The sequence below is a fragment of the Microtus oregoni genome, unplaced genomic scaffold (genome assembly GCF_018167655.1).
Source record: "Microtus oregoni isolate MIOR12 unplaced genomic scaffold, Mior012 000025F_ref0000491, whole genome shotgun sequence".
Taxonomy (NCBI): Eukaryota; Metazoa; Chordata; class Mammalia; order Rodentia; family Cricetidae; genus Microtus; species Microtus oregoni.
Window position 1 is genome coordinate 14,332,651 of NW_024543084.1, and position 19,306 is coordinate 14,351,956.

The 19,306-nt window shown below is 50.6% G+C and overlaps 1 protein-coding gene across 1 annotated transcript in view; it reads left to right on the forward strand.

The window, feature by feature from the left end:
• Window positions 1–19,096, forward strand: part of Ptpa (protein phosphatase 2 phosphatase activator) — a 30,710-nt gene extending 11,614 nt beyond the window's left edge. Inside the window, exons 4-10 of the mRNA XM_041674861.1 lie at window positions 3,227–3,352; window positions 5,013–5,130; window positions 7,105–7,204; window positions 8,245–8,369; window positions 9,854–9,954; window positions 13,777–13,884; window positions 17,713–19,096. Coding sequence (XP_041530795.1) covers window positions 3,227–3,352; window positions 5,013–5,130; window positions 7,105–7,204; window positions 8,245–8,369; window positions 9,854–9,954; window positions 13,777–13,884; window positions 17,713–17,790 — 756 coding nt within the window. The 3' untranslated portion in view covers window positions 17,791–19,096. The remainder of the gene's footprint in view (window positions 1–3,226; window positions 3,353–5,012; window positions 5,131–7,104; window positions 7,205–8,244; window positions 8,370–9,853; window positions 9,955–13,776; window positions 13,885–17,712) is intronic.
• Window positions 19,097–19,306: the final 210 nt, after the last annotated feature.

Below are 19,306 nucleotides of genomic sequence, written 5' to 3' on the forward strand. Positions count from 1 at the left end.
AGCTCTCAAGAGAGAGTGGAGGGACCTAGGCTAGTGATTTCCATACAACCAGAAGCAGCGTAAAAACCTCAGCAAGGTAGAGAGTTTGTCTAGACCCATGACAAGTTGTTCTTTAGATTATACCTATGCTAGTACTGGAGAGGGTTTCTATTTTATATTGTTTGTTGTTTGCTTGTTTGTTTTGTTTTTTTTTTTTAAGAAAGGGTGATGGGTCAGAAAGCTTTTGTTTGTTTTTGAGACAGGGTCCCTCTATATAGCCTTACCTGGCCTGGATCTTACTGTGTAGACCAGACTGAACTTGAACTCACAGAGATCCTCTTACCTTTGCCTCCTGAGTTCTGGAATGAAAGGCATTTGATACCACACCTTATTTTGTTGTTTCTTTTGCCTTTGTGGGTTTCTTTTGGGGGGGGGGGGAGCAGGGAGTTTTGAGGCGGGGAGTCAGGGCTTCTCTGTAGCCCTGACTGTCCTGACTTTGAACTCAGAGTGCCTCTACCACCAGGGCAGAATGAGAAGTTGCCAAGTATAGTCAAGAGACACTGCTATAGGGATGGGAGGGGCACAAGTTATTCTTTGTGCTTTGGGGTGAGATGGGGTGGTTCCAGCCTAGGATTGCTTCTCTCTTCAGTCCTTCTCTCCCAGCAGGCCAGACAGTAGTTGCAGAAGGAGGAGCTATGAGTCTCTTAATTATTTACTAACCCAGCTGAGCTAGCTTCTGGGTCCAGGCTCCTGCTGGCCTTAGGAGCCACATTCTTTATCTGTCCCCTTTAGTGCCTTGTCTGGGCTGCAAGCAGAGATCTCCAGGGAGCCTGGTGCTTCCTGGGGCTAAGATGCCCCACCCTCCTGCAAGGCCCACTTGCTTTGGTTTGTACTCAGCAGCAGTTCCTGTGACCTGCTTCTCACAGAGCCTGGCTCTGGCAGCACTTGCGCTTACAGTTCAGCAAGGCACTCTACAGTTCTTTACGCCACTCTAGCCACCACCTCAGCGACAGGTCACTTCTTCCTCCATAGGTGAGGAGGTGGGAAGAGCAGCCTTCGGGGCCAGTGTGACGCTGTACGGCTAGAGTCCTTGCAGCTGGGGTCACTGGAGCCCTAGTCCTCACTGCAGGTGCACAGCCTCGGCCCTACCCAGTTCCAGGATCTCCTGGAGATTTCCCTTTATGCTGAGCATTCCCATTGACACAGACAGAATCTGCCTCCTAGCAGGGACCCTCTTCCGAAGGCTTCCTGGCCTGAGTTGCCACACAGTCTTACAGCCCTTAATCCTGGCTTGTTTCTCCAAGCTACACCTGTGCCTGAAGGAACGCGTGGATGGACGCCTGACCTGATTCCTCTTTAAACAGCATTTGATATGCTGGTGCCTCCCACGCCTGTGACTCTGCTTCCTGGTGCTGGGGCGGGGGGCGGGGTGTGTGTGTGTGGGGGGGCATGGAGAGATGGGTTCTTAGGCTGCCAGCTCTCAAAGCTTTGTACAGTAATCCCAGATTGGCACCAAGACAGCACTTCAGAATTGTGAACCAGTATTGTGTCTGATAGTGAAATATGAAGAAAGCCTAGACATTTAACAGTGAGGACCATTAAGGGGGTTACAGCATTCTGTGTATACACTGTTGTAAAATGAGGTTTGGGGGAAAGGAACAGGCTAAGGCACTTGTCCATTGTCCAGTTTCAGGGTCTGCAGGCATTATGTATAGCCCATTGCTTTGTGGCAGGCTCTTTTTCCCTCATGTTTGGAAGAAAAAGACAAGCTTAGGTCTCTAAGTAGCTCAGTGCTGTTTTAGTAGTGTTGGAGGCAGGCTGTCTGCCTGTGGAGTTAGTTCTTGGAGTGTTGAGTAGAGGAGCACTAGAGAAAACAAGCCAGGGTGTTCAGATGTGGGTGGTGTTGGTTTGGGGAGGTCAGGGTTACTGGCTGTATTAGTTACTTCTATTGCTGTGATCAGTACCCGACAAGAAGCAGCTTAAGGGAGAGGGTTATTCTGGCTTGCAGTTGAGGTCCAGTTCATCATGGCAGGGAAGGTAGAACCAGCTGAAGGGATGTGGAGTGGTTGTTCGCATGGCATCCCCAGTCAGGAAGTAGAGATGAAGGCTGGTGCTCGGCTGGATTTCTCTTTTTATCCTAATTATTCAGACTGGGATCCCACCTGTAGAGTGATGCTACCCACATTCAGTTAAAGCATTTAGAAAATGCCCTAGAGACATATACAGAAGGATGCTTCTACAGGGGATCTGAATGGGTCATGGTGACAATAAGATTGTCTTAGTATTTCTATGGCTGTGATAAAGCACCATAACCAGCAGGGTGTGGTGTTGCACACTTTTAATCCCAGCACTCAGGAGGCCGAGGCAGGCAGATCTCTGTGAGTTTGAGACTAGCCTGGTCTACACAGCGAGTTCCAGGACAGCTAGGGTTGTTACACAAAAAAACCCTAGCTTGGAAAAATCCTTTAAAAAGGGGGGGGGGCACCGTAACCAAAAGCAGCTTTGGAGAGGAAAGGTTTTATTTCCCCTTGCAACTCTTGCGTCACAGTGTAGCTCTGAGGGGAGTCAAGGCAGGAGCTTGAGTGGAGGCCTGGTGGAGTACTGCTTACTGGTTTATTCTTCATGGCTTGCTCAGCCGCGCTGGCCTTGAACTCAGAGATCCGACTGCCTCTGTCTCATCCCGAATGCTAGGATTAAAGGATTGCAAAAGGATTGCACCACCGCTGCCCAGCTTCAGCCTGTTTCTTACAGAACCCAGGCCACCTGTCCAGGATTAGCACTGCCCACAGTAAGCTGGGCCCTCCTTTATCAATCATCAATCAAGAAAATGCCACACACTTGCCCAATAGGCCAGTCTAGTGGAACATTTCCTCAACTAAGGTTCCCTTTTCCCAAATGGTGCTAACTTTGTCTAACTAGCACAGAGATGACGTACCACACTGCATTTCTCTTCTTTTCTGTCATACATCCGTGCTGTTCAGTGAAAGACTTCAGTCACATCTGCTTTAACAAAGGTCGGGGCTGGGGTTTGTACCTATCTACCCATGACACTGGTCTGTCAGCCGAGTGTAATTTCCTCTCTGAAGGGAAGGTTACTCCCTGACCCTCCTTCATATTCAGGACAGTTAAGAATGAGAATAACAGCTAGGCCAGCCTAGGGGCCACCTCCTACAGCAATTGAGACTTCCTTCTGTGGCTCTAGCAGGGCTGCCAGTCACTGGTATGGTTCCTCTTTTCACCTTCACAGGCCATTGAGAAGCTGGTGGCTCTTCTCGATACGCTGGATAGGTGGATTGATGAAACCCCACCGGTGGACCAGCCCTCCCGGTTTGGAAACAAGGCCTACAGGACCTGGTATGCCAAACTTGATCAGGTGAGACTTGTCAGAGCACAGGGTGGGCTGGGCCAGTGGGAGGACTGTTATGGCTCCAGATGGGGCAAGGTAATTTGTCAGAATGGCAGTTTTATTTACCTAACTGCAGGCGTGGCTATCCTATCCCCTGTATGAGGCTGCTTATTAAATCATTTTATTAGCCTCAGATTGGAAATGACACGTCAACTATAGTACTGTGAAGTATTATACAGCTGTGAAAAGGAATAGGAAGCCGGGAGGTGGTGGCACACGCCTTTAATCCCTGCTCCTGGGAGACAGAGACAGACAGAAAAAAAATCCCCCCAAAAAGAATAAGGAAAACCTGGGCATGAGTGCACACCCTGAATCCCAGTTTTTGGGTGGGAGAAGCCAATGGATTCCTGTGAGTTTGAGGCCAGCCTGATCTCTATAACAAGTTTCAAGCCAGCAGGGCTACATAATGAGACCCTATCTTAAAAAAACAAAACAAGCAATATGATTTTTAAAAAGCTCCAGTCTTTTTTTTTTTTTTTTTTTTTTTTTGGTTTTCGAGACAGGGTTTCTCTGTAGCTTTGGTTCCTGTCCTGGAACTAGCTCTTGTAGACCAGGCTGGCCTCGAACTCCCAGAGATCCGCCTGCCTCTGCCTCCCGAGTGCTGGGATTAAAGGCGTGTGCCACCACTGCCTGGCAAATCTTTGTAATGCACCTTCCACCCAGTCAAGCTGTAGAACATTTCAGCTTTCCAGGAGGGCCCCTCAGACTGGAGAGAGTTGATGTCCACCAACTCTCCCATACATGGATTTTTTTTTTTTTTTTTTTTTTTTTTTTGGTTTTTCGAGACAGGGTTTCTCTGTGGCTTTGGAGCCTGTCCTGGAACTAGCTCTGTAGACCAGGCTGGTCTCGAACTCACTGAGATCTGCCTGCCTCTGCCTCCCGAGTGCTGGGATTAAAGGCCTGCGCCACCATCACCCGGCCTCCCATACATGGATTTTATTTGCATGTTTTTGAATTTCATGTTTTTATAGCCTCCTTTCCTTGATGATGTTATATGTAGGTCAGATCTGTCACGTTGTCACTTGTGGCTTATCTTTTTCTTTGTTGTGCAGTAGTTTGCTGCAGAAGTGTGCACAGGTTTACTCATTATGCTATTTGGGTACATTCTAGTTGATTTTTTGTTTTCTTTTGTTTTGTTTTCTGAGACAGGGTTTTTCTGTGTAGCCCTGGCTGTCCTAGAACTGGCTCTGTAGCCCAGGTTGGCCACGAACTCAGTGATCCACTTGCCTCTGCCTCCTGAGTGCTGGGATTAAAGGTGTGCACCACCACCCACCTGACTGCTAGTGGCATTTTTATGTTTTGGCTACCATAAACAATACTGTTAGGAACATATCATGTGTCTGTCATGGCAGTCTTACTGTGCTGGGAATAGAACCAACAACTAGGTACACAAAGACTTGATGGCCCATAATCTCTCTGGGCCTTTGGTGAACTACCACATAGGAGACTTGATCTTTTGTCTTGCTCCTAGTGTCACTCCAGGTGTCTCCCTGTTATGCCCCCTCCCCATTTCTCTGGCTGGTCAGAACTGGGAAGCAGGCCGGGCTAGCAGATGCTGCCCCTGGGTGCCTGTTCCTCAGATACTGCCTAATCTACTGCCACCACTGCATGTCTCTTATATTATCAGGAAGCAGAGAACTTGGTGGCCTCAGTGGTCCCCACCCACCTGGCGGCTGCTGTACCTGAAGTGGCAGTTTACTTGAAGGAGGCTGTGGGGAACTCCACACGCATTGACTATGGCACAGGTATCTGCTGCTGAGGGCTTTGAGTGACTGGGGCCTTGCTGCTTTCTGTATGTTGCCTGGGCTGCTTTCTTCGTGTTCCATGTGTGTGTGTGTCCGTGTCCCCACGTGTCTGTGTCTGTCCAGGGGGTGGGGGTGGGCGGGCGCTGTGCTCAATTTTATTCCACCAGATGGCGCTACTGCCACAGGCATGGCACCTACTGAGACTTGGTTTCTTTGTGGAGCTGGCATCTGATTAAGCTCTTCTTCATTCTAGTAGTGGTTTATTGAGCACGTACTCAAGGTAGCTGCCTGTAGAAGTCCACTCTCCCTGCCATCTCTTGTCTCTTAGCCCTTTTCTTTGTGCTGCCGGGTTTTGGTTCTGTTATCCATTTCAGCCAGACTGTTGTGGGTACCTTAGATAGTGTTCTCTTTTTTTTTTTTTTTGGTTTTTCGAGACAGGGTTTCTCTGTGGTTTTGGAGCCTGTCCTGGAACTAGCTCTTGTAGACCAGGCTGGTCTCGAACTCACAGAGATCCGCCTGCCTCTGCTTCCCAAGTGCTGGGATTAAAGGCCACCACTGCCCGACTTTAGATAGTGTTCTCTAGGTCAGGGATGACCCCTGCTGTGGTACAGGCTACCTTTGTTCTCTCCCCTAAAGCCGGCACGTGAGAGCTATGTTTCCTCCCACTTGGTTGGGAAGGGAGTACCAGAGGGAGCCTGATTCCAGAGCAGGCCCTGGAGAACATTTCTCTGGAGCCAGAACCTGGGAGAACTTCATCCTTGGCTCACCTTGTTGCTGGGAGCAGTTCTGAGACCCTGGATGTGGACAGTTTTAGTTAAAACCCACGTAGGAGGAGGTGGAGGCGGAGGTAGGCGGATCTCTGAGTTCGAGGCCAGCTTGGTCTACAGAGTGAGTTCCAGGACAGCCAGGGCTACACAGAGAAACCCTGTTTCAACCCCTCCTCCCGCAAACAAACCCAACTAGGGAAAAAAAAATTCCCGTTACAGGGTTTCTCTGTATAGCCCTGGCTGTCCTGCACCTCACTCATAGACCAGGCTAAGCTCAAATTCAAAAATCCACCTGACTCAGCCTCCCAAGTACTGGGACTGAAGGCGTGTGCCACCAGTGCTTGGCTAGGAAAAGATTTCTAGGGCAGTGGGTTAATCTGGAAATTTGTAGGTGAAAGTAATTGAGCATATGTGCTTCTAGATTCTGGCAGACTCTATAGAAATAGCCTGAAACAGCTGGCTTCACCTCCTTCCAGATTCTTACCACATAAGAATGGGGCCAAGATCCAGCCAGTGCCTTTTACAGAACTTACTGTTGCTGGTGGGTGTGACAGGGAGAGAAAAAAGGGTCTTAGTCTTGTAATCTGTCCACATGTTCCCAGTGCTCATGGGACCCCGTCCAAGCTTCTTACCATGGCTATTCTGGTGAGAGGCTTTCCCTGTCCTCTACTGAGGACACACTGCTTACTTGCCTTGGGCCTTTGCATGTGCTGTTGCTCCTGCCTGTTTCCTACTGTGCCTTTTCCCCAGCTATTTGTTACCCATTCCTCTTTTATTCCAGACATTTCCTTAGGGGAAAACCTTGAACTCTGAAATCAGGGTTCCCCTGGAATGTGCCTCAGGTACCCACCTGACTCCTGCATAGCTAGACTCACAATAGTAACTGTATATTTAATGTCTGTGCTTTCTGACAGACCATGAGCTCTTTGAGGCAAGGATTCCTTTGTCACTGGCACCCAGCATGGACAGTGACTGCCCACATAGTAGGTGCTCAATAAGCGTGGGTTGCTAAGGTGTCAAACCAATAAAGTAAGATGCAAGTACCTGTGCAGGATTGACACCGAGGCCCATCAGGACAAGCGCCAGTGCTTGTGGCTGGTGAAAGGTCCAGGGCTTTCGGACAGGGGGGCGGCCTTCCTCCTCAACTGAGCTGGATGATGGGGACTTCTACTGCAAGATGTCAGCCTGAGCTGTGTTTCTTCCCCAGGGCACGAGGCTGCCTTTGCTGCTTTCCTCTGTTGTCTCTGCAAGATCGGGGTGCTCCGGGTGGACGACCAAGTGGCTATTGTCTTCAAGGTGTTTGATAGGTGAGAGTTGACTTGGCGGGAAGAGATAGTGTTCCCCATACCATGCGGAAGCACTGTTCTGAGGCGGTTCCCTGTGATGTAGCAGCTGCCTCCCTCTCATAGAAGAGGAATCAGACAGGTCTCTGCTGAGGTCACAGTCCACCAAAGGTAGGAGGCAGATTCTTCTGGGCAGCACAAGTGTGCAGTGCAGTTGGAATTTTCTCTAGGTCACCAACCAGCTCCCAAATCCAGACACAGAGACTTAGCTTATTATGAGTGCTCGTCCTTAACCTAGGCTTGTCCCACTAGGTCTTTCAACTTAATTTAACCTATTTCTAGTCGTCTATGTTTTACCTTGGGCCTTTTCTCTTTCATTCTGTATGTCCTATTTTCCTGCTTCTTCCATGTCTTGCTGGCCTCTGGCGTCTCCTTTTCTTTCTTATTGAGCCTAAATTTCTCCTTCCACATAACTCTCCCTGCCCCAAAGTCCCACCTATATCTCCTTCCTCACTATTGGCCATTCAGCTTTTTATTAGACCAACCAGGTACCTTAGGCAGGCAAGGTAAAACAACAACACTTCTTTACATTGTTAAACAAATATTACACAACACAAACAAATGCAACATCTCTTTACATAGTTAAACAAATGCAGTACATCATTGCATAGCTAACATACTCCACAACAGTACAGAGACCTGTTCTGAGCTGCAGGGGTCCCAGGGGCATACTGGTGTGCTGGTGTTGAGGCAAAGTATAGCCGTGCAAGTTACCTAGGAACACAGCTTCTGATACCTGACTTCTTGGATTTCACTTACTTTCCAGTGGTGCCTGAGGTTAGAGAAAAGGACTTCTGCCTAAGGTCTTGCAAGTTTCCAGGGTTGATGACACTAAGCCTGTTGTGTGGGTCTTTTGTCTTTCCCTGACAGAAGTATGAGGGGAAAGAAAAAGCTCTGTTGGCTCTTCCCGCCTCACCACTGTCCCTACCCTTCCTGTGCTGAAGTGTACCATGTCTTACCTGTCTCTCTTTTCTCCCTGCTCCCCGTCACCCACCCTGGCACAGGTACCTTGAGGTTATGCGGAAGTTGCAGAAGACGTACAGGATGGAACCTGCAGGCAGCCAGGGTGTGTGGGGTCTGGATGACTTCCAGTTCTTGCCCTTCATCTGGGGCAGCTCACAGCTCATAGGTACTAGTGGATGGTCATGTCTCTCTACCTTGAACCCCAAGTCCTTCCTTTTTCCTTCCTCCTGCCCAGTGCACATAATGACAGCTTGTAGAGCAGGACATTAGATCTGCTGTTGATGGAGGCTGATTTGCTGTTGACTTAGTGCTTTTAGTCAGTGTGACCAGCTGGAGGATATGAAGGTGGAGTACCACCAGAATCATGGATAGTGACATAGACTGAAGCAGGGCACGTGCCTGGTGCATAATGGACTGGTGTGAATGCATGCATTCCCTGCAACAGCTGTGGAGTTTAAGTTGAAAATTCGGGCCTCTTTTGATTTGGCAATCATCCATCTCATCCACTGTTGTTATGGAACTCTATGCAGTGGGCATATGGGAAGTTGCTGCCAAATGCTGTTTCCTGTGTGCTTCCCAGGTCTGCTCTGCCATGCTCCTCACTTTGAAATGATTATCCAGGCATGTCAGCATCTTGGGATCCACCATTGGGTAGAGTTAGTGATCATCTTTAGTTTTATGGAGAATGAGTTGCCACTAATCAATACTCAGAAATGCCTAATGCCTGAGAACTTGCCATTTTAGATACCTCTACCACAGTCTTCTCAGGGATGCCAGGAAGATTTAAGGGCAGGCTCCATACCTAGTATGGCCTCAGCATCTGACAGGGTAGAGGGGCATGCTATTCTAGTCTTGTTATATAGATGTAGAAGGCTGGACCATCTAAGGTCTCGCTGCCATGTGCTGAGTTGAGTTTGGTTTGCTAGGATACATTCCTGCATCACCTGGTATAGCTGCATGGTTTCATTGCATGAGTACTGTAGTGTGTGCTTCTTGACACAGTGAGTATGTACTGTTAACTCCACTGTGGATACTTTTTTTTCCTGGCTAGCCAAGAACTCACCTGTCTCTGAGTGCTGGGACTAAAGGTGTATACTACCATACCCAGCTGAGGTAACTTTTAAGGGAGATGTGCATGCTAATGGTGCTTAAAAAGCAGAGACCGGTACTGACAAACTAGGAACAGAATTGTTGTCATGGTTAAGTGGGTACACAGCACTCAGCCTCCGCTGATTGGTAGCACAGCAGGTTTGTGTGCACCAGTGTCACCACAGGTACGTGCATGGTGGCTGGCTGTGTGCAGTGGGCACCTCACTAGGTGGTAGGGATTTCTGAGTCCCATTAAGACCATTAAGATCTTTTGTTTGTTTGTTTGTTTTTTGACACAGGGTTTCTCTGTAGCTTTGGAGCCTGTCCTTGAACTAGTTCTTGTTGACCAGGCTGGCCTTGAACACACAGAGATCCACCTGCCTCTGCCTCGAGTGCTGGGATTAAAAGTGTGTGCCACCACTGGGCTCACGTTAAGATCTTTATGTACTAGGCAAGCACTCCACCACAGCTCTGCCCCAGCACACCATCACAGGGGTTGTTGATCTGTGTGTGGTGGGCACCTAGTGCTCAGGCTCAATCAGAGGCCTCTGCTCTCCCCAGACCACCCCCACCTGGAGCCCAGACATTTTGTGGATGAGAAGGCGGTGAGTGAGAACCACAAGGACTACATGTTCCTCCAGTGCATCCTGTTCATCACTGAGGTGAGAGCCACAGCAGCCTTTGTTAGCCTGCCTTGGCTACCAGGGCCTGCTTGCCCAGCTGCCAGCCTTCTCCCAGACCGGAAGGACTCTTTCATTGTTTGCTTTGAGTTAGAGCTGCACTCTGCTGCCCCCAAGCTGGTCTTAAAATTCACAACAGTCTTCCTGCCTCAACCTACTGACTGCTGAGGATTACAAAATAAATAGCACACTCAGTTCCCACAGGGCTCTTGAACTGATGGATTAAAGTTGTAGGTATTAGCTAGACTTGATGACCTGCAACAGGCCTGAAAGGATGGCAGGCATCGTCCATCAGTCCACCAACGAGTCTGTAGAGCCATGTGCTGTGGACTCAGGCTGGAATCCCTAGACGAGCTGGAGTGATGGGAGTAGTTAGCTGTGTTTGTCTGTGCTTCAGCAGTGTGCCTGTGATGACAGTCCCTGGGCCCCATACCACCTGGCAGATTCCGTAACTGGAAGGAAGCCCTTGTTTCACTAAGGCAGAATTCCCTATGGTGTGGTGCTGTAACGTTCCCAAGGTGGCCCCGGGACCTTGAACATTCACAGCCTTGGGTCTATGCCAGCTTTCTGGCTCATCGAGGTACCCACAGTGTCAGGGCCTTGCTTCTTAGAGTTGTTGGAACTTTTCATTCTTCCACCTATACCTGTAAACTCTCATCCTAAATTTACAAAGTCCTGTCTTCCTTCTCTTCCTGTGGCCACCTGCTGTCTGCTCTGTGGAAATACACACAACAACTCCTGCCCATGGATGCTACTCTTGGCTTCCTGGTCCTAGCTTCTGAGTAGGGAAGAACCTGATTAGCAGTCTCGACTCTTTAAGTTTCTTCTGGTCAGCATTTGCCTCAGGCTTCTGCCAAGCTCCAGAAGCCAGAGGGGAATGACACATTTTTTCCAAGTCAGCAAATGGAGCCTGGAGTGATGGCTGAATGGCCATTACTTGGTTCTTGGAGATGTGCTGCCTTCAGCAGAGTGGCAGGCTCAAGGTCAGGAGGACTTGGGGGCAGCCTAGCTCACTGCCTTGAAAACCAGCTCTACAGGACTCCTTAAGAGTGAAGTGTAGGGTTGGGAGCTCTAGGATGAGGTGGAAGAACTAGATGGGGAAAAACCACACATTCTGCAGAGCTTGCTGCTTGTGTCCAAAAGCCTAAGCGGCTCTGCTTCCCTTGGCGGCCTGCCAAGCCCCTTGCGTCCTTGTCAATAATTCTAACAAGGAGACTAGCCAGGATGGGCTTTGGGGACTGGCAATCGATCCCATGCTAAGACTTAGTGTGTTTGTTTGTTTCTGCTGGTATAAAACCTCAAAAGCTTTCCCAAAGTTTGGGAGAGAGGACGCTGTAGAAGGTAGCCCAAAGTGGCCACGAGGTGGCGCTAAAAGTGCATTGAACTCGGGTGGCTTCAGGAACAGAGGTAGGAAGTGGGAGGGGAAGCTCTTTGGCTGTTGTGTACCTTCTTTGCAAGGCTTGGTTTTCTCTTGGTTCCAGGCTCTTGGGTCAGGCGCTGGTTGGTTGCTAGGCACTGTGGTAGCCAAGGGCCTTTTGCCTTTGCTAGGTTGTCTGGTTACTGTTACAGTACCCTGCTCTTCACAGATAATTCCCCCGCCTGCCCCGTGCACTTGAGAGGAGTGCGCAGCAGCAGTGAGTGAGTGAGTGGCTTGGTTAGGACCACCAGACCCTGGGGTACAGCATCCTGGAAGTCTAGGAGGTGTTCAGGGCTCTGTTGCCTCTGTAGATCTGCAATATCTACTGGTCAAATAAATGTAAGGAAGTTGGGAAGGAAACCATTTCTCTTTGCTGGGCCTGCTTTGATAGCTCTGGTCATGGCGGCGGAGGAAGCCCACCTTGCAGGGCTCATACTGCTTCAGGAAATGAAGCCCTGGCGCCTTTAAGAGTCCAGGGCAGGCAGGAAAAGAATTTCAGTTTCAATCTGGCTTCTAAATTTGGAGTTTTGGGAAGGGAGGGATCAGATTTCAGCTGGAAGGGAAGGAGCTGACAGGAAGGCGCTGTGCTGAGCCTCCCCCCACCCCGCCCATCCCCCTCAGTTACTGACAGAGGAACCATTTACAAAAGGCCGATTCTCTGGGGAGTGGAGAGGCAGGAACGCAGCGTCTGTGAGTAATTTCCTGCTCAATATGGCTGCTCTGACTCACACGATTCCCCGGGGGTCACTGCGGGACTGCAGTTGCTTGCTTGTTCTCGCTCTTTCTCTTCTCCCTTTGTGGCTAGAATGAGCTAATTTTTTTTTTTTTGTCTTCTCACCCCCGACTCCTTTTTCCCCCTCATCCATTTTTTTCTTTCTCTGAGTTGCAGAGCCTCCTTCTGAAGGACTTGTGAGACCTGAGGCTCTCACTGAATGCCTGGGGGTGGGGTGCCTCTCTAGAGATGTGCTGGGCCTCACAACTCTTGCAGCCTGGTAGACATCCTTTTCTGAGTGTCCCTTGCTGGTGAGCGAGGCTGGTCCCCCAGGCAGGACTCAGTATCCCTCTGTCTGTCTTGCCCCAGAGCCCTGGCTGAGCAGGCCTTGAGCACCTGCTGTGAGACTTGGCAGTTGGGACCCTGGTCCACAGCCCCACCAGTCTGATGTCTCTGGCTTGCAGGTGTGCAAGATGAGGGTGGAGGACTGGAGAGACCGAAGGGGGAGTCTTTGCTGAAGAGTAGGGGTAAATCTCAGGAAGTTCAAGGCCCTGTAAACATTGTTCCTGGTCAAGGAGACTCCACAAATGCCTGGCAGAGAGTAGGGCTGGCTGGTGACCTCACCGCTGGGGAGGGACCATTGAGACAGACTCTCACTGGGGACTTTTGCCAGGGGAGGGAGAAATTGGGAAAATGGCAATGTTTCTAATTTAAATCTAGAAGTTGCTCTTACTGAGGTAGAGACCTGGGGGAGTGGACTGGCACTAAAGTAGCCTGTGATGTCCCATTACAAAGAATGTTTGGGTTTATCCTTTCTGCTTGGACTACCCTGTACCTCACCCCTTCCATGTGGAGCCTTCCATGAAGGTTCTGGAACCTTCCACTCACTAAAGTTCAGGTCTCTGCTTCTTGCCAAACTTAGTCACTTTGCTTTTTAGAGTCTTTCTCTGTAGCCTGGGGCTGGATGCTGAGCCCTATTCCCAACATAAATGCTGCCTGTAAACTGGGAAGGCAGTGAGGAGGGCGTGCTAAGCTACACTCTCAGTGGCAGACTCCACTCAGGACACAGGCTTCTCTTTCCTGGTGCTGTGGATCTGATGTCACAGGAACTGCTCTGGACTGGCTGCAGTGCTTCTCTGCCTTCCTGGGGTCAGGTTCTTGAACAAGAAGGACCACAGAGATGGACTCCGTGTTCCTGCTGACCTGTCACTCTGCGTCTGTCTGCCCTCCTCTTGACCTGTGCTGCTCTGGAGCTGTAGCCTCCTTCCGGTCTACTAAGTAGAGCCTCTCAGCAGGCCCTCCACAGCCCCTTTCCCACCCTCTGAGGCCTGCCTGGCACTGTACAGTGTGGGGAAGGGAACCTGGCTGCTGTCTGATTGGAAACACATCTTACTCTCTCAGGGTGGAGATTTTGTCTTCCTAGGGTTGCAAAACTTGATAGGTATTGGGAATGGAGCCTCAGTTTTACAGTCTGAGGGAAAGAAAGGTAAGTGGAGGATGTGGGCGAGAAAGGTTCCATTTTTTTCAGCAGTTACAGGCCAAGCCCCCTTCCCTTATCAGTGTACCTGCTCCCCCCCACCCCCATCTTATGTGTGTCCTTGCTGCAGGAGAGCAGGGGCAGACCCCCGGGCAGCCTCTGCTTTCTGTTTCTCTAGTCCTGGACTTTCTTTTCCAGATGAAGACCGGCCCCTTTGCAGAGCACTCCAACCAGCTGTGGAACATCAGTGCTGTCCCCTCATGGTCCAAAGTGAACCAGGGCCTCATCCGCATGTATAAGGCAGAGGTGAGTGGGGTCTGGCCATCACGCCTGCCCCTGCTGTCCCTTAGTCCTGGGGTGAGTTCAGGACTGCTACTTCTCTCTGAACTTGGGGACCTCAGAACCTAATGGGCAGTCTCAAGGCACTGAGCAGAAACCTGCCTCAGCCTTGCATAGCGTAGGGATTGAAATGGCTCCTGCTGCTAGGGAAGATGGGGACTCTCTTTCTACTTGTCAAATGGCCTGAAGCCCCTCAAAGCTCTGGTAACCTGAGTATCTCTCCCAAAGTGACGTAGGATGGGTGTGATCCTAGAGCTACCCAAAGCAAGCTGTCCTACTATAGGAGGTAACTGGGAAGAGGTAGAGTTAGGTAGTCATTGGCATTCTTTAGTGGGAAGATTATAGGTGTTTCCCTCTGTTCTTGGCTCACAAATCTGCTGCTGGGATACTTTCCCTGCTGAAAGGTGCCTGCCCTTCCTAGTGCCTCCCACACTCTCCTCCACAAAAAGGCAGAGAGGACACCTTCTACCTGTCTCCAGTGGCTCTTCCCACAGCTCAAGCATTCTAATCATTGGAAATACTTGTCTTGTGCAACCCCTTCTCCCCCTCCCACTCTCTAACAGCCTCAGGAATTGTCCTGCAGCTGCCCATCTCTGATTCTTGACATCATCCCTCTCTTCTGTAAATTCAGCTCATTGAACTCAGAGCTCACCCCATCCATCAGAGACAGGACAACGGGGAAGGGTCTAGAGGCTAGCCAGGCCAGATTTGTAGTGTAAATGTTTCCCACTGGCCTGACACCCTTGGATTGGTCCTGAAGGGGTTAATAGAACATGGTCTGATCTGGGCCATGGTGGTGGTACACACCTTTAATCCCAGCACTCAGGAGGCAGAGGCAGGTGGATCTCTGTGAGTTTGAGGCCAGCCTGGTCTACAGAGCTAGTTCCAGGACAGGCTCCAAAGCTACAGAGAAACCCTGTCTCGAAAAAACAAACAACAACATCAAAAAAAGAGTGTTAGAACCTGGTTAGAACATGGTCTGACCAGGTCTGGGTCTAGGCAGCTTTCTTCTGTTCTTCCCTCTTTGACCCTTTTTCTTTAGACGCCACATCCTATGTTTAGGCTTCAGCCCACATGCCTCTCATCTGGGAGATCATTCCTGGAGCTGCCCAGACTTCTTCCTGTTCAGCATGTCAGCTCCAGCACTGGGCACTACCCTTTGTCCTATCTCTACAACCTTACTTCTCTGAGTCCCTGTAGGAAATACAGAAAAGACCGCCCTGCTGCTGGTCACTCCACTGCTGGGGAAGTGTCAGCATGGAGGGTGTGTATAGCTTCCCTCATATCAAAGATAGAACTCCAGCTGCCTCCTTGCTTAGAATCCCAAATGCTGGCTTTGTATGTCTTCAGACCTGTGTTAATTCAGCTCCCAAGGGGAGGGCCAGCAACCAGGCAGATCTGCAAGCTGAGGGAGGAGCCAACAGAAACAAGAGGAGGGCAGGACAACAGGCCTTGGCGGCCTTGACCCGAGCTTTAAGTCATAAGGGGCTGCTAGGTGTCTGTAGTTGTTAATGAAAGGACTGAAGACTGGACATTTCACCTGCTGTACGCGGCAAGTGGGAGCTGGCTCCTGCCCTGGCTCAGGCCCCTATGCCAAGACTGGATTTGTAGTGTAAGTCACAGCTTGCTGAAGCAATGAGGATCTCAAGGCTTTGTAGGACCCACTTCTTTTTGGTGATTTTTTTTTGGGGGGGGGGAGCAGGGATTAAGACAGGGTTTCTCTGTGTAGCCCTGGGTGTCCTGGGAAACACTCTTTAGACCTCAGAGATTCTCCTACTTCTGCCTCCCAGTTCTGGGATTAAAGGTGTACGCCACCACTGTCCCAGAGTACCCAGTTCTTTTTTGTTTTTGTTTTTTGGTTTTCTGAGACAGAGTTTCTCTGTGTAACAGTTCTGACTGTCCTAGAACTCGCTCTGTAGACCAGGCTGACCTTGAACTCACTAAGCTCCGCCTGCCTCTGCCTCCCCGGTTCTAGGATTAAAGGTGTGCGCCACCAGTTCTTTTTTTTTTTTTATTTTTTTTTTTATAATTTATGGTTTATTTAACTTTATTTTTTGTGCATTGGTGCGAAGGTGTCAGATCCCCTGCAACTGGATCTTCAGACAGTTGTGAGCTGCCATGTGGGTGCTGGGAATTGAACCCGGGTCCTCTGGCAGAGCAGTCAGTGCTCTTAACCACTGAGCCATCTCTCCAGCCCGCGCCACCAGTTCTTATTGGTGCTTTTATCTCTGGTCCCTGAGAATGGGGACTGTAAGCTGCTGCCCAGAGGGCCCAGGAAAGGACCTACTTTTCAGAGGCTCACTAGACTTGAAGTACAAGACTGTGGCGCGCTGAGCTGCCAACAGAGGCCTGCTCAGACCTGGCATTAGACAGTTAGTTGCCTCTCCGGAGTGGTTATTTTTTTTTTTTTCTTTTTTCTTTTAAGAGAGGTATTGGGCTTTCTGGGCCTTGTATGCTGGTGGTCTTTCTGTCCTGAAGGCTGCCACTGTACCTGGAGAGTCCTACCTCTTCTTGAATCACAGACCACCCAGCCTGGACTCCTGGGGTCAGGAGGTGGTAGACTTCACAGCCCAGGCACAGTAGTTGGCCAGTATTGCTGGAAGAAAGGCCCTCTTTAGATGCTTCTCCTGCCCTGGTTTCTTGTCCTTCCTCTAGCCCTATAGCTTCTTTCCAGCTCAGGTTCCGCAGTCCTCTGGACAGAAGGCTACTATTTTTGCCCTTCCCCCACTCGCCTTTCTGGCTTCTCTTCTTTGAGAGCTTGAGGCAAGTTGACCTTTGACCCTTTCTGGAATTCCAGGCCCTGAAGGGGGGGGGGGTGACTTCTAAACTCCCACCACTTCCTGATGACTTAAGCACCGTGGCAGCTGCCTTGCCTCAGGCCTGGACATGTTGCTCCTCCCCCAGGGACAGGCTGCACTTCCCTTCTCACCACTGTCTTGGCTCAGGCCTGACTCCATGTTGGAGTTCAGTCTCTGTCCTACTTGTCCTATATGCGCTCCTTTCAGTTCTGAAGCTGCTTTCTGGGGTAAGGGAAGGTGAGCCAATCAGGTTACTCCTTTGACCACAGACAGAAGCCCTTACCTCCTATGAGTCTTTAAGTCTTATTCTCCAATAACCTAGAGGTCCCTAGCGCACGGAGGGTTGTTTCTGAGGTCAAAGTGTAGACCTACCAGCCTGGTAGGTATAGCTGGGGCTACTGTGACAGCCTGTGGCAGGCTAGGTATGTAGGGGTATGAGCCTGGGGTCAGGCTGCCTGTGCGTCTTCACTTCTTCTTACCACAAGTCTGAACTGGGCTCAGGGAGTCCCCATCCCTTTGCCTACCTTCAGTGCCTTTGCCCTGAGCTCCACAGAGGCTGCTGCCAAGGTGGGACAGAGGTATCAGGTCTCATTCTAAGAGTGAAGATGTCTTTTCAAGCCAGACGCCCAAAGACTACAGAAAATAGGGTCTAACCTCCTCAGCTGTGCTCAGATGACTCCACACCTCTAAGGGCCAGGACTGGGATGGGGGTTGTGGGAGGATCTTTTCTATTTCTTATGGCCAGCTTCCCCTCTGGGTCAAGTAATGTCTCTCAGATGCCTGTCTTGACTTCTACTGTGTGTATCTTTGGAGGGGAAGAATAAGGACAGGATGAAAAAGTGTCATCCTTCTGTGTATAGGCCAGGGGCTGCTCTGACTGGGTGGCTTCTTGAGCATTAATGGATACCCCATAGTTTGAGCCTTCATGTTTGTCTGGTCCCTGGGGATGCAAGAGACCAGCCAGGCCTCACCTCCTGGTCTCCCCCTCCTTTCTCAGTGCCTGGAGAAGTTCCCTGTGATACAACACTTCAAGTTCGGGAGCCTGCTGCCCATCCATCCTGTCACATCAGGCTAGGAGAGGCTGAGCCACCAGAGCCACCCTGGCCAGTTCTCCTGTGCCCTCTGACCCGGCACCCCTCCCACCCACCTTTGTTCATTCTGTTTGATGAGAGGCTGTTTACTGAGATGGGTGCTGAACAGGGCCTGAGTTGGAGGAATTGACCAAAGTGTGGCCAGTCTTTGACTGTTCGTCTGGTGGGCAAGCAAGAAGAGAGGGGCTGGGACCTGGTCCCGGGGCCCCTGTCCACCCTTGTCCTTCCTGCTTCCTTTCTCTCCGCCCAGTCCAATGTGGAGACAAGGGCATCCTGCTCTTCCCATTGCTTTCCCTTCCCATGACAAGACTCCTCGTTGAGAGAGGGGACACGGCGCCTGCGGGGGCTGGCTGGTCAGCTTCCCGAGCTGTGTTCCACTGGGTATCTGCTGTGGGGCTGAAGGGTGAGGCTGTCAGCAGCTGTGGGGAGGCTCGGGATTGGGGAGATGGTGGGTAGAGGGGCTATGGATGATGAGGATGGCTTTCTCAGGGTAGCCTTCTAGGCCCTGAGGTTACCTGTGCCCATCCTCATTCTGGCTTTTGTTCCCTGGCCCTTGGATTTGCCGGGTGTTGTGACTATTAGTAACGTTCCCCTTCCTGGGGGTAGCTTAGCTATGGAAACTGCTCCAGGCTCCTGGGAAAGCCTGTTGATTGGGTGAGACCTCTTTCCAGAACTGTCTCTGTCAGGGAGAGAATGGTAGAGACTCAGGGAGACTAGGGCTGCTGTGTTTGTGAGAATCTGGCCTCCTCCAGTCACTCTTAGGCCTGATCAGTTCTGCTACCTCCTTCCTGCTTTGATCTTGAGCTTCACCTGAGGCCCTTGCTTACTGCTCTGCTTGCTTGGGTAGGTCTGTGGCTGGTGTGAGATGTCAGGGGAGGCAGCAGCCCTCTCTTTCTCCCTCTCCCCTTATGAGAAGAGGCAAGCAGTGCCCTGGATATGGACTGCAGAAGGGGACCTAGTCACAGTCACCAGTTTCTCCTAGCATTGTGACTGAACTGGTACCTGTGGGCTTCCCTGCCATACTCACCCTGTTCTGCACTGCCCATCCTGTGTCTGTGTCCATAGACCCCTTGGGGAATGGACACTGAGGAGCACAACCCAGGGGCTTGGCCAGGGCTTAGTGATGATCTGAACAGAGCTGGGGCTCAAGTCATCAGTGTCACAGGCAGTGTCCTAGGAAAGGCCCAGTGCCAGCCTCCCTTCCAGGGCCAGGCCATCGCCTTCCTGGCTCCTTCCCCTAGTCCTGCACCTCCCTTGCTGTTTGGATTAAAGCCTCTGTTTTACACCTGTCCCCCGTGTGAGACATCTTTTCCTGACATGTCTGAGTGACTGTTCCCTAACAGGTCTCCTCCCCATCGGCTGACTTTCTGAGAATGGAATGTGTGACAGAGATTCAAGTAGACAGGGGGTTCAAATCCCAGCTATCCCTCTGCTCACTCCCAATGACAAGGTTGTAGGTAGGTCTCTGAGCTGCTCTGAACCCCAACCCCTTCATCTAGA